Source organism: Centruroides vittatus, unplaced genomic scaffold (genome assembly GCF_030686945.1).
Source record: "Centruroides vittatus isolate TY-2023 unplaced genomic scaffold, ASM3068694v2 contig_347, whole genome shotgun sequence".
NCBI classification, from domain to species: domain Eukaryota; kingdom Metazoa; phylum Arthropoda; class Arachnida; order Scorpiones; family Buthidae; genus Centruroides; species Centruroides vittatus.
The window spans coordinates 402,319-417,123 of NW_027122171.1; the positions used below are offsets into that span (position 1 = coordinate 402,319).

Here is a 14,805-nt window from a genome sequence, read left to right on the forward strand (position 1 = left end):
GTTTTGTGTATGATCACAGGTTAACTCCTGCTAAGCTTTATTATAGAAATCACAATAAGTTTTTAACTAAACTTCTTGTCATCAACACACCTAATTTTTGAAAATCAAAAATTTTCAAATAATCATCTCTTAGAATAACACAGTTCAAAAATCGCAATTTGTTTGTCTGGTTTCTTGAAGCTATTTATTAAAAAGAATTCATATGATTCTTATGATAAAGCTTAACAAGATTCTACAAGTAAAATTATTTTAGATCATTTGGTAAATTCATTTAGATCAATATTTATAAAAATTGAAGAAATAATTCAAAGAAACAACTCTGACACAATAATTGATAGATATGAAATCTTTACTCAGCTAGGTAATATCTCAATGACATTGTGTTATCAGCTGGTAAATACTGCCTCACAACCTTGTTATGATAATCTTACAAAAGCATGACAATTCTTACATTCTTGTGCCAGTCTTGTAATTTTTATCTGACACTTGTTATTTACAAGCATTTTTATTAATATTGGTATAATTTGTAAATCATAACTTAATTACATATAACAAAAAAATTAAAAACAATAAAAAAAACAACATAATCGATCGTACAGTATCATCGAAAACATAAATCGGAAACAAATCGGAACAAACCAATGTCTTTTGTCGTAGAACTACGGTAAGAAAACTAATGATTTCGATGCTAGTTTTCCGTATTCTTGCTAGACCGGTCTACAAAAATGTTACAATGATTTTTCTCTTTTATCACGTACAAGTTACAAATATAAACTATTTTTAAAGATGTATGTATAATAAACAAATTTACAAAATGTGCATACTAATTATGTACATATTACTCAAATGGATTAAATTCTAAATTAATGTTAAGTACATACATGGATGAATGACTAAAGTCAATTGGAAAAATAACATAAAACGAACAAACGAACGTAATTAAAAAAAACATAAACAAACAAACAAACAAAAAATTTACATCACAGTGATTAATCTGGAATGGTTAGGTTAAGTTTTCTTTTATAAAATAAGTTAGAAACAAACTATACAATATTACCTTTTTTTTTTAATAAGGGTTATTAAAATAGTTACACAGATCTAACAAGCTTACCATATGAAACTGGAAGGCATTTAATGAAGCTCTCCATTGTATTGCTTTGCAAAGAATACATATTTTCTTGATTTTCTTCAACTAAAAATTTTTGTTTTTCTTATTTTAATATCTCTAAAATAAATCTATTATTAAATCAGCCAAATCTATTATTACTATTATGATTAACAATAAATTGTAATTTGATTTACTTCTGTCGTTTTAGGGATAATAAAACTTAAAATGGCATTAAAATAAATATATAAATATCACTGATAATAATGTTTTTAGAGTTTAAATATTAAAGAAAAGCAGTTATGCTGTTTCTTTTTCCCTTTTTTTTTTTTTTTTAAACTTGTAAGTTGCCAATTTAGTTGATCTTTGTTCACAACTTGGTAAGACTCGATTGTTATGGCACGAGAGTTTTACTTTATCGTTGGAGAAACTGCCTTACGAGTGTTGCGATCACATTTCTTAATGCAAGTCAGAAACTACAAATCAAGAAACTACACATTTAAACAAAGAGTTTTTGATTTCGGCCACAAACAAATTCCTGATGATGACATTTAGTTCAAAGTAAGTTTCTGTTAAGTACAATATATTGTTATTTATAATATAAACACAATAATCTCTATTCAAAGTAAACATGGAAAATGATTATGTTAATGTTTAAATATTATCAACAACACAGGATACATTCTCATCCTTTGGACAGTTTTGAAAGTAATAAAGTTATTTTTGAGCTTTCAATTAGATCATAAAAATTTCCAAAGTATAGACTGAGGACTATTTTAATATATGATCCAAAGCTAAATGAATTTAATTTTTCTTTGGAAATGTCAGTAAATTTTTTTATATTACAGAAATGAATAAATGCCACAAAGAATATTTCTTTGTGGCATTTATTACCTTATCTAATGTAACCTTTAAAATAACAATACACTAAACCAAGAATAGTTACATCTCACTCCTTACGTATCCTAAATGTTATACATAATTACCTATAATTTTCCATTTTCAACTCAAATTAATCTCATATACAATAATCATAAAATTAAAAATGTAAAATTTAAGTCTTTTGCATATCGTTCCCAAGTAAGGATTTTAAATTTTTTCCCCCCTAAAGTAATCTCTGTTAATTTCTTTTTAGCAGCGACAAAAAGATGTCAACATTTAGCATCTATTACTTATCGGCATATTGTGTATCAAGAATTTGGGAGTCTTTTCCTAGTGAGAATTTTGGCACAACTTTTATTGGTGTAACTTATTTTTTTTTCTTTTTGTTATGAAATGAGAAATTCAATACACTGTATGAAAAATTGTAATATAAAAAAATGTGTGGGGTTTCATCTCAGCATATTGCTTTTCTAGTTTATTTTTACTCTATTGAACACTTTCATATAAAAATTAATTGTTTTTTTATATTCAAGTTAGTAATTAACTGGTATTCTTATATTTCATATACATACATATATATATATATAAATTATCAAGGAAATCAAATTACAAATTAGTTTTGAGCATGTAAACTGCTAATGCAAGCAATGTCAAAAACATTTTTTTCTCCTTTTTTTACATGCACAACAAAAGTTTATCAAGGCACAAAATCTGTGTGCATAAGATGTGATAATTAGCATTTTATTCTGTCACAAACAATAAATGAAAATCAATATCAGCTAATTTGTTAAATCATTAAAAAGCTAAATTATGTTACATCAATATTAAACAAACAAGGAGTTAATAATAATAATAATTTTTAAATTATTATGAAAGTAAATTAATGCTAAAGCAATTGTAAATTTGTACATTAGTTCATTTTTTTTAACAATGTTCCCTTTTACAATATTATGAAAATACCTATCAATGAAGAGAGCTTATGTAAAGTATTCTGTTGATGCTTGAACACTCAAAATTACTTAAATTTTACAAATGTTTTTTGGTTTACTTAATGCATCTTTGAACTATAAAGACGTGGAAGATTTTCATATAAATTAGGTTTCGTATTAAATAAATATAAAATACATTAATGCCACACAACAAACCTCTAACATATAAGAAAAAGTATTTCTATTTCCTTCACATTTAATGTATCTGAAGCTTAGACACTTCATCTTCTGATGCTCTTAGACTAAGTTCTAAACAGTTCTTTACTATTCTGTTCAATGAACAATCTCAGAGCATCAGAAGATGAAGCTCTGAAAGCATTAATATGAAATAAATAAGTTGCCCAAACATGTTCAAGGCTAATTATGTATCTGTCATTTATAAAATATGTCATATTAAACCACAAATATAATCAAAATATAATTGATTTTATTTTATGTTAAAAATATTAGCATAATTGTAATTCATATGCTATTATATATCAAAGGCTATTCTTTCATTTTGACACAAGAAGATGGATTAAATAAATCTAAAACATTTGTAAAATATAAGTGACTTTGTTTAAAAACTGAGTATTACTTTTAACAAATTTCAATAATTAAAATAAATGAGTGGAAGACAAATCAATTATACTAAACTAAAACCTTGTAATTTAATAAATGGCAGCTTAGTGTGCATAGTTATTTCAGTGCAAGTGAACCGAAGCTGTTTATATGGTTATCAGACGGTCAGAAAATATAGGAAATCTGCATCATTGCTATGATTAATCAAAAAAGATTTTTAAAATTTAAACAATAATCTACTTGATATCTTTAGAAGCAAGTTTTCGTTTCGCATTTAAGTTATGAATGAATATCCAGCTTTAAATCTATTGATAAGCATTTATTTGTACAAGGATTGCAGTGTATTTGTTTTTTTTTTTTTGCTTGCAATTTTAAAAAAGTTTTATGAAAATGGTTGGTATTGTATGGGCATATCTAAGGAAATTGCACCGATACAGTATTAATAAATTAAAATAGCACAGAAATTTAATCTAAGAGTGAAAGTAATAAAGGATTTTTTTATGACTATCAGTCTCAAAATATCATGCTATCAAATTCTATTAATCAATGATTCTTATTATTTTAATCATTGTTTTATTTTAAACTTTCTTAGTTTTGAGTCAGTCAAATTAATTTTTTTGCCTTAATTCTATGTTACAAACACTTATTAATACTTACAAATTATTAATTTTTATTGTTATTGTTTATAAATTAATTTTTAGTTTTTATTAATGAAATAACAATTCCAAAATATCATTTTTTTTCTTTTGTAATAAATATCTAAGCATATGGATGACATAAAATAATGAAATATATCTTATGCAAAAGTCTTTGATTTATTAAAGGCTATATATAATTCAGTTTAGTACTGATATGTTATTGCTGTTTAAAAAAATACTTAAAATGTGTAATTTCAAAGTTCTGATTGTGCCAAATGGTTGCAATTTTGTAATCTACAGCTGTAGAAAAATCAATTTAACAAGCATAAGCAGCAGTTTAAGGGGGGAAGAGAGAGCAAACTCTTACTGCATTCTTATGGGGGGAAATTCTAAGTTTCTCAAGAGAGTATTTTGAGCATTATTACTTATTCCAATTAAGTAATAATTAACATGATAAAAAATTTATTATAATCATGAAATTCTCATTATATAATAGCTTTTGTGCTAACTTATCATTCTGTACTAACAAGTTATATCTATTTACAGCTTTTTTCCAACTTCCTCTATTTTATTTTTTTAATTTCAACTGTTTAAAAAAATTAATTATAACAAAACGAAAAATATTTACCAAAATCAAACGAATATGCGTGCAAGCGTTGCTAACGGTAAATTTATGATGTAAATTTTTTGACAAATGAGAAACGTTTAGGAACTTTCTTGGAATTTTTGCATCATCAAAAAATGATTTCGTTCTCTTTTCAATAGAGAAAGTTGGAATTAGTGCCAGGTTCAAAAATTATTCTATTAGATGATAACTGTTTAAAAGTAGGCACTTCCCATGTCTTCAAATTAAGTTTAAAATATTTCCCTAATGAAATATTTTGTGCTGAGAAATTCCATAATATATATATATATACATATACACATGATATATCTAATTATTTGCAGATGTTCATTTTTTGAGCCTGTATTTACTTACACATCACAAAGTAAAGCATACTTTTTGCTTATCTTATATTCTTTTTTGCTGTGTATTATTCTGATCACTTTAAAGAATCTTTTTTTTTTCTTTTCTTAAGAGATTCTTCTATTCCCTGATAATCAAAATTATAAATAAAAATGAAAGACAGTCAATCAATCATGATACAACAAAACATATATATGTATATATATTAAAGTTAATTATAATTTTGCTATAAAATAATTACCAAATATGCACAATTAATAAGCATCCAAGCCACAAGATACAAATAAAAATTAGATGATGTTTTAAAGTAGTTTTTTTATTAAATTTCTGTAAGGGTTGAGCCACCAGTTTTGATCAACTTTTAATCTGCTGTTGATTTTTCATTGTTTATTATGACCAAAATAGCCATTATGCACTTACATTACACAATATAAACTAAGTAAAAAGAAAATTTAATTTATAAATGCACCCAAATGGAGTGTTTTGATAGTGCTAAAGGCAACAAAATCTGCTAAAAGGATCAAAACTGATAACCTAACCCTGTGTGTCAAATTTTAAATTATTTGTTTAGAAATAATTAAAATAAATTTTTGAAATTCCTTAATTATACAAACTTCACTTATCTGTATACCAAAGGAAAATATGGCTTGGTTCTCGAAATAGATTAAAAACACAGTATTAATAACAAAGTAATTTTTTAAATACTGCAATTTTATATTTACTTGTCATCACAAAAGAAAAATATGGTATATATATATATAAAACCAAACTGGAATGTTAATTATTACAGATTAAAAAAATATTCATGATTTCAACTTAATAATAAACCAATATACAGTCAAAATAATATATAACTATAACAAACATAAATTGAAATTATCACCCATTTTAACTGAATCAAATTTTCCCCCTTCTTTTCTTTTAAAACATTATTCAGTTTTTAGTTTATTTGAATATGGAATGTTTCGAAATGACAATGTGACCAGCACACTACACAAAGCAAATCAATATTACGTCCCACCTGAGTACTATATTAAGTTTCCGTCAGGAACTTAATTCATCTGCATACTTTTTACTTATAAATTTTAAATATAAAATTATGACATTGTACAATTAAATTTTTTAAGATAAGAAATACTTTGAATTAAAATTTAATTATGCAGAATATGCATAAACAATAACATAGAGTTTACAGATAACTGCAAAAAAATTTTTTTTTTCTTAAAAAGGCAACGTTCCAGGAAACGAGAGAAACATTCGATTTAAAATTAAGTGTTTCAAGCTGCACGTCAATTTTTTTTAATAATATATATAAAAATTTTTAAAATAAATAGTTGTAAAAGCATTGCCTCTAAGTTCCTTGGACTTAAGAATGCAAAGATGTCCAATAGATAAGAAAAAAGTTCACTATTTACAGTCATTTGTTAGTTGCTCCCTTAATTTGCTATAATTATTTTATCAAGTCACAGAAAATAGAAAAAGAATTGTTTAAATTGGAATGTTAGAATAAATTTCAAATACCATATAACATTTTTTTTTAAATAAATGTCATTCTGTTGGCATTTAAATTTGTAACAAGATGGCAGCTTAATTTTTTAAAATAATGGTTTTTTTTAAATAATAATAATAATAACTGCTTAAATAAAAAGCTTAACTAATTTTTAGTACATGCATCATTTCAGATAGCTGTCACTCCTTAACAAATTACAATGACATCAGCATGACATTTACATAAAAAGTTATTGTTGTTTTTTTTCTTTCTTTTCTTTTCAAATTGGGCAATTATGAGAAGAATTTTAATTCACAATTTTTCGATCAATTCTTAAAATGTATCAATTTACCACTAACATCCATATGCTTGCTACAAAAGAAATTCTTTTTCTAAATCTTGGACAGTGGGTCTACCTTGCTTATTTTGTGATAATTGCATCATTGCTGTTAGAGGAATAGTACCATCTTGAGATTGACCTTCTGCAGGTAAATCAAGCAATGTCTTTTCTTCGTCTGTTTTACCTAAAGTTTTGTTGACATTCCCTGATGTTTTATCAAAGTTGAAGCGTACCCGTGAAACATGGGAACTGTCGTCACTAGCCGAAACCGATATACTGTCGGGTGGAGTCGTGTTTGTTGGTGTTCCACTTGAATTAGAAGAGATACCCCAACCTTTAGGTGACGTCCTTCCCATGTTTGTCTGTAGTCGGCATAGAGCAGAAGACCGGTAACGTCCAGGAATGTCGAGAGTCAGTGGTCTATCCGGTAGAGGTTCGTGATTATTTTGCCTCCAAGGTGAACCTAAATGATGTGGAGGCAATGGCGAACCAGGAGGCAAATAATGAGATGACAGAGAATATGGAGGTAGACGTTCGGAATCATCGGGATGGAAGGAAGGGTTTACATTTGATGATGCACTCGAAGCATTTGATACATTTGAAGGAGTACGGCGATGTGCATAAATTTTGCGTTGTGGAGTACGTGGTTGGGCAAGGCTCACAGCGGGAACGTTCACAGAAGCTACCGTCGAACTAGGATTATCATAAGCATGATATCCATCTTGGTGACGAATGTAATCGGGATAAATCCTTTCCACATGATAAATGTCAGGTCTAGCATAATCTGAGTAATAACGTTCAATGTAGTAAGTACCATCCACAGATCCACGATATTCCTGAAAGCAATGATACTGAACTTCAGGCAATCTACTACCATATTCTGGATAATGAAGGTGAGGATGCTGATTATCCTGTCTATTATATTCTATATATGAAGTTCTTTCTGTTAATGGTGGTGGTAATCCCAAAGGTGAAGGTCCAATTCCTGAACTAGAACTAGTATATCCATGTTCACTTTCATTGCTGGCACTTGAAGACTTACGACGTGGACTCTGTACATGTGGTGTGTAAGAACCACCAGAACCAATACTAGGATTATGCTGAGGAGAATCACAGAAACGACTGGGAGAACCAAACTCTATATTTAAGCTTGGTCGATAATGTCTAGTTTGGCCATGATAGGTATTGTGAGGATAACCAGAAACTGATGAAAATTCATACTCAGAACCAATACAAAATGGTGAACCTAATGAAAAAATTCATCATCATCATCTATTAAGAGATTTATGAAATAATTTTATTTACACACCAAATATAAAATTATATAAATATTTTAATGTTCAATATTTTATTATTATTATTATTATTATTATTATTATTATTATTATTATTATTATTATTATATCATCTGATAGTCAAGAGAGACATTAGTGAGGTTGCGGCCAAAGTTTACCATCGAACGTCAAGCGCTGCTTACAAGAGAGAGACTTTTGATGTTCACATTTTAGAGATGAACACTTCAGTCACAACCTCACTATTTACCACAATGTGTAACTTCAGAACATAATCTAAATTAATCTGTTCACTGCCAAGGCTTCTCGTCCACCTCAATACACAAAACGTTAAAAAATCATCCCTCTAAGTTTATACTTAATATCCTGGTCATTTTATCAAATATTTTTTAAAAAAACTTTAATTTGAACTAAATATTTAAAAAAAACTTAATTTTTATAAAGATTTATATATAAAATTTGTTCATTCAGAATTAATTTTCCATCTGTATTTTTCAAATAATGACTATCACTCTTTATTACAATTTAAGATATAGTTTTACATAATAATTTTATTTTAATAAATGTTCTGCTAAGTTCTACATTATTTTATTTCTTATTAATAAACCTAGAACTTACAGCTTAAGAATCCGCATACATTACAGACTAAACCATCATACAATAGTTTAGTCAAATTGGAGTGCATCCCTGCACACTTCTACAACTGTTTAGCCATATTCCATTTGCTAACTGTTGAGTTTGAAGGGAATCGTACTGTCCATTAAACTTTATTATTGGCTGATTTCAAATTGTTTGAATATGCGCTCTCACATGTCTTCATGTAATTTAAAGACTGATCAAACTATCAGCCAATCAAAAAGTCTGTAATGTGCATGGGCTCTAAATCAATTCAATGAACATCAACTTATAGTTAAATCAATTTATAAGACTTATGTTCCAAATTTAATTTCATTCATATACTATTATATTCAGATTGTTTCCAGAGTATACAACTGATTGCTAGAGTTGCCACATTAGTCCATTTTTAGAAACAAAGTGTAAAAACTTCCAACTTCTAAGAATTTTTCTTACAAGTTAGAAGTTAATGCAATTTTTTATAATTTTATATAGTTTATAATTTTTTCCTTGTAATTTTTATTAATATTTAATATTTTCATTAATACACTTGTTATTAATATTTTAATGCTTGATTTTACATAATTTTATCAATGGCTTCTTTGATGGCCTCTGTATTTCATCTGTTTCCCCAGATATTGGACTCTGGCTACATCTATGATTTCTGTCGCCCCCAAAAAAGAAATTAATTCCTATCATCTGATTACATTAGCTCCAACAATGTTAAAATTATTTGAAACTTGTTTGCACAAAATTATGTATTTTCCAATTACTTCCCATTTATGCCCCATTCAACATTCAGGTTTAGACCACCATTCTACAACAAATGGCACTTCGTTTTATTGAACTTTAAGCTAAAACTCCCGACTTATGTAATATATATTAAGATTGCAAAAACTTGTGATTCTGTTGTTCCAAACATCCTATTGGATAAATTATGTTCAGAATTTGAAACTGATAATAAAACACTATCCTGGATTAATAACTTTTTTTACATCGCTCTTATCAAATAAAAATTTCTGATTTTTACTTTACACATTTTACTCCATTGATCAGCATTCCACAGGAATCTGTACTTAGTAACTTATTGCTTACAGTCTACATTAATAAGTCCCTTTTTGAATTTCCTCCTCTTTTGTAACAAAACTTACTAACACTTGTCACAACTTATTGCAAAATGATATTAATGAACTTATTTAAGAAACTTAATTTACAAATTAATACTAATAAAACCAAAATCATGATTTATAGACTGGTTAGAGTTCATTGTTACAGAACTTTTTATATTGATGACTACATTTTAGATGTAGTTGATGCTGTTCAGGATCTTGGCATTGTCTTTGATTCAAAGATTTCTTTTAAATATAATATTGAACAATTAACAAAAAATCTCAATCCATATGGGGTATGTTGGTGAGAAATTTCAAGTAAAAGTACACTTCAAGCTTAATTTTTGCTAATGTACAAACCTTAATAGATTAGGCTTTACCTATATGGGGTATCAGCCTCTGCTTCCACTCTGCATAAATTCGGAGTTGGCCAAAATCTCTCTTTTTTTAAATAAGCTTGCAAACCTCCCCTCAACTAATTCTCCCAAGGTTGCCTGTGTGCACTTGGTTCTTCCTTGTTCTTTTACATGAATTAATTATTTTGACAGAATATATTCTTATAAATATTTTAAAGGTCTCCTCCTCCCTTCTAAATTTTTTCTTTTACGGGTTCCTTCTTTTACATCTAGAGATTCTATCTATATTCTTCGTTTTCCCATCATAACATTACACTTAAATCATTTTTCTACAGGTATCAAAAGACTGCTGTAACCATTGAAGATCTACTCTTCCTTGATTTTTTAAAATTTAAATTCAGTTGTAAAAAAACTTCTTTACAACCGTTTCCCCCACATTAAGAATTTTTTTATTAAAATTTTTTTAACACGTATGTTTTTATTAATTGTATTGTTAGTCCTATTTTTAACTTTATGGGTTTGTTCTTTGTTTGTTATTGGAAAATCAGTCATTATTGTCGTTGTGACATCACCGTAACTTTTGGTAAATTAAATTAAATTAATAAATGAGAACTATGAAATTATCTACAAAATTAATTTTAAAAAAAGAGATCAAGTAGAAGCCTGCTAATCATCATAATTTTGCAAAAATCAATATATTTCAATATATTTACAATCATCTAATTTTGTTATAGAAATTTAAAATGATTGACTGAGTTTGGATGGTAAATATATTGAATAATCCATTTGAAGTACATAATAAACACATTAAATAAAATTGGAGAGCACGAAAAGAACTTCTGGGATTTTTGCAGCAACATTTGAATTTTTTGGGGGGCAGGAAAAAAGATACTTTTTAGGGACTTTCTTTAAAAAAAGGGACTAGTACTTTAAAAAGGAATGGAGTGACAGCCCTGTATTTATTAATTTATTAGTAAATGATTGTCTAGGATTAGCTGAATAATATAAAGCAATATTTCTCTTAAGAAACAATGTAATTTCAATATATGAATTCATTTTAGTCTATGTCTACATTTTTAAATTTTAATTTTGTTGGCATCACAATACTATACTAAGTTAACAATCTGACTGTCTTTATGAATTAGAAATATTTATTTAACTGGTTTAGAAAAATAATCTTTTTGAAATAAGTTATGGCTTCAAATCAGGATTTACAATCAACAGCACAGGTGAGGTGAAGATCTAACAATGTATGTGAAATGAATCTCCATTATTAAATCAATTTCTACATTTCTGCAAACATTAGCTAATACATATGTGAATATTTATTTCAAACTAGTCCTATTAATACTTTATTCCAACATAACTGTGCATGAAACCATGCTAGCAATTCTTCCATTTATAAAAAGTGAAAAATCTGAGAAAATGTGAAAACTTATAAGTTATTAAGTATTTACAGTAACAACTACAGTATGTAAGCATAACAAAATGTTTTAGTGATTTGATGAACATACTTTATATTTATCTTACTTATTGTGAAATTATAATATTTGCTCTACAAATCAAAAAGGTTTCGGTCACCAATCTATAGTCTTTGATCAGATAATAATATTAATTCTGAATATATAAAATGTTCAGCAAGTAATTTAGAAAATTCAAAAGTTATATGAGAAGTTGAATTACAAAGTTATAGTTAAAAAGGTACAGTTAATCAGTTACTCAGTGCACAATCTTTCTGCAACCAAGAAATTTATATCACTAGTTAATGGATTAGCACTTTTCAAAAATACTAGGTTGTCAGATATAATTAAAATTGCTCTACATAAATAAATAGAGATGCATACCTGGTTCTCGAAACCAAAGCTTTCTTTCCTCTTCATCGTCATCTGCCCAAGCAGGTGTCAAACGAGGATGAATGTGTGACTGAGCAGCGACACGTATGTCAAAACCTGCAGCAATTCCTGCTAACATGGCACCAATATTGTATAACACTATATCAAACATGTGCTGATGTAGTGTCACTGATTTTAAAGATGCAGAATCACTATTTACACCTGCTCCATTAAAAAAACTATGTCTGGGTGAGCCCGTGCTATCCGGCCATTCATCTGCTCCTATTAAATAGTACAAATTTAATAATTAATTATGTTATTACACTTTTGAATCACTTATATTTGTGATCTAAACAAATAAGTATGCAACAGAAAGTAAGGATTTAAGCATTCAGCTACAGAAAGTGCATTTCTGAATGTGAAACAAATTAGTAATTTTTTGAAGCAAATCTCAATATTTATACATTATACTTACTCAAATCTAGAAATAATTTCATTGGAGTCATTATATCAATCATGTTTACGTCATGCTTTACACTGCTGTGATCCATTCCTAAATATCTAAATCCTGCATAATTTTTCATAATTTCATTTATGAAATTATAAAAAATTATGTTTTCATAAATAAAATTATGAAAACATGATTTTTGGAAAATATTTCATATTACCTTAAATTTATGCACTTTTAAAATAAACACAGTATAGCTTACTTCTTACAAGCATATGTACTCCAATAAATAAACAAGTAGTTACCTAAAATCAGCATTAATTCTCTTCAGAAACAAATGTTTTCTTCTGTTTTAGAACCTGATAATGACCATTAAAAACGGAAGAAAACATTTGTTTTTGAAGAGAATTAATGCTGGTTTTAGGTATTATAATTACTTGTTTATTTATTGAATTCTACACCAGTAATTTCATGGAGATTTCATAGGCACTCCATTAGAGTATAAAACTAAATTTTGGAATGGTAAAAATATTATAAGCCACTCTAAAATTCACAAATGAATAGATGTGTTTGTAATAATTCTTAGTGTGATTATCAATCTACACACAAGTACAGTCAAAACCTCAGTTTCTGTTATATAATTGGTTCCTAAAATTTGTTCTAAAACCAAAATAAATTCTCTCATAAGAAACAATACGAAATGGATTAATCCATTCCTGACCCCGAAAATAAAGCCTTTTTTTTTTTTTTTTACCTTTTTAGCTGTACTCATTACCTTTCTAAAAGATGTTCATTAAAAGTTCTTGCATTTAATTAATACTGTTAAATATAATGCTGAACAGCAGTTATGTACTAATGAGAAATAATAGAAAAATTATATTTAATAATAAATTTTTGTTATTTAATTTAACTTAAGCATATTTAAACACAAATTCTTGGATACCATTTATATTACAAGAATATCAATTAATGCAGCTTTATTAATTAATTTCATTTAAATTCAACTGTGGCACCCACTGAAAAACGGTAGTAGTATCTTTCCAACGTGTGTTGAATTCTAATTTAAATAGCAACATCATCAATGATTCGTGTAATGACATCTAATGATGTGATCTCAGTGCTACTAACTTCTGAATCAGTAGTCAGTGATTGGTTGAGCCATCCATCAACTTTCTTTAACATAGGAAGTTGACCATCTATGTCTCTAATCTGTTGCCGGCCTTGCCAAGTAACTTGTTTGGCAACTGCTGCAATTATGAGTTTGAAATTCTATTAGTGAGCCAATTTGTTAGAAAAGTGAGTCATTCAAAAACCAAGGCTTACTGTGTGATACATTTAATAAAGTATAACTGATAAAAGAAACCATTTAGGACTAATTTAAAAAAATTGACTCTCAGATAAATACAATTTATCCTTCTTCCATCAACCCAAATTGTCTAAAAATATTCTTACTTTTTACATTTATTTTGTTTATTAGAATAACTTATATGACATCACCCTGCATTTAATATTATAACATATTTTTAATCCAAGTGTAACTACACAGACTGATGATTATTCACTACAGAAGTAATTTTTGTGAAAATACATTAAAACATTTAACTGATAATTCATATCATTATGATTCTATGTTCATATTCATTTACCATCATTAAAAGGCATAAAATGGTATCTTCAACAATTAAATCAAACTTTCACATTGGCAGAAACAAAAAATATATTTTTCATTGTTAAATTAAACAGTGTAAAATCCACCATATATAATATATGAACTTCACACTAACATGCTCTTATAGATAGGACAAAATTGCACTATATTTCACAAAATACCTAAAAAAAATTTCATGGTATCAACTTTTTTTAATTTTGGAGTTTTACTTTTAATAATGGTTACCACAGAGATGTCACTGAATAGTTTACATTTACATTTCTTCACTTTTCTCACCAGGTTTGTTATTGCTATCTTAACTCTGGTTGCTAGCCTCATTTTTCCAAGCCTCTACTTCAGACTTGCAAGTATCACTACTAGTATTGAAATCTGTGTCTACATCACCCTCGTCGCCAATATCTCTAGGTATATCATTTAACAAATTTTTTGGCTGTTGTAGCCTCTTGATCATCAGTGTATCCAATGAGTTGGAGTTAAATTTAAAAGAAAATACAAGATATTTTCCAAGCACTA

The 14,805-nt window shown here is 27.5% G+C and overlaps 1 protein-coding gene across 2 annotated transcripts in view; it reads right to left on the minus strand.

Moving 5' to 3' along the window:
* Window positions 1–331: 331 nt before the first annotated feature.
* LOC136974293 (mitogen-activated protein kinase kinase kinase 10-like) overlaps window positions 332–14,805 on the minus strand; it is a 77,826-nt gene continuing 63,352 nt past the window's right edge. For both annotated transcript variants that reach the window (XM_067269130.1, XM_067269129.1), the window contains 2 exons: window positions 12,188–12,457; window positions 332–8,217 (listed from right to left, as the gene is read on the minus strand). In XM_067269130.1, the coding sequence (XP_067125231.1) occupies window positions 7,004–8,217; window positions 12,188–12,457 (1,484 nt within the window). In that variant the 3' untranslated portion in view covers window positions 332–7,003. The remainder of the gene's footprint in view (window positions 8,218–12,187; window positions 12,458–14,805) is intronic.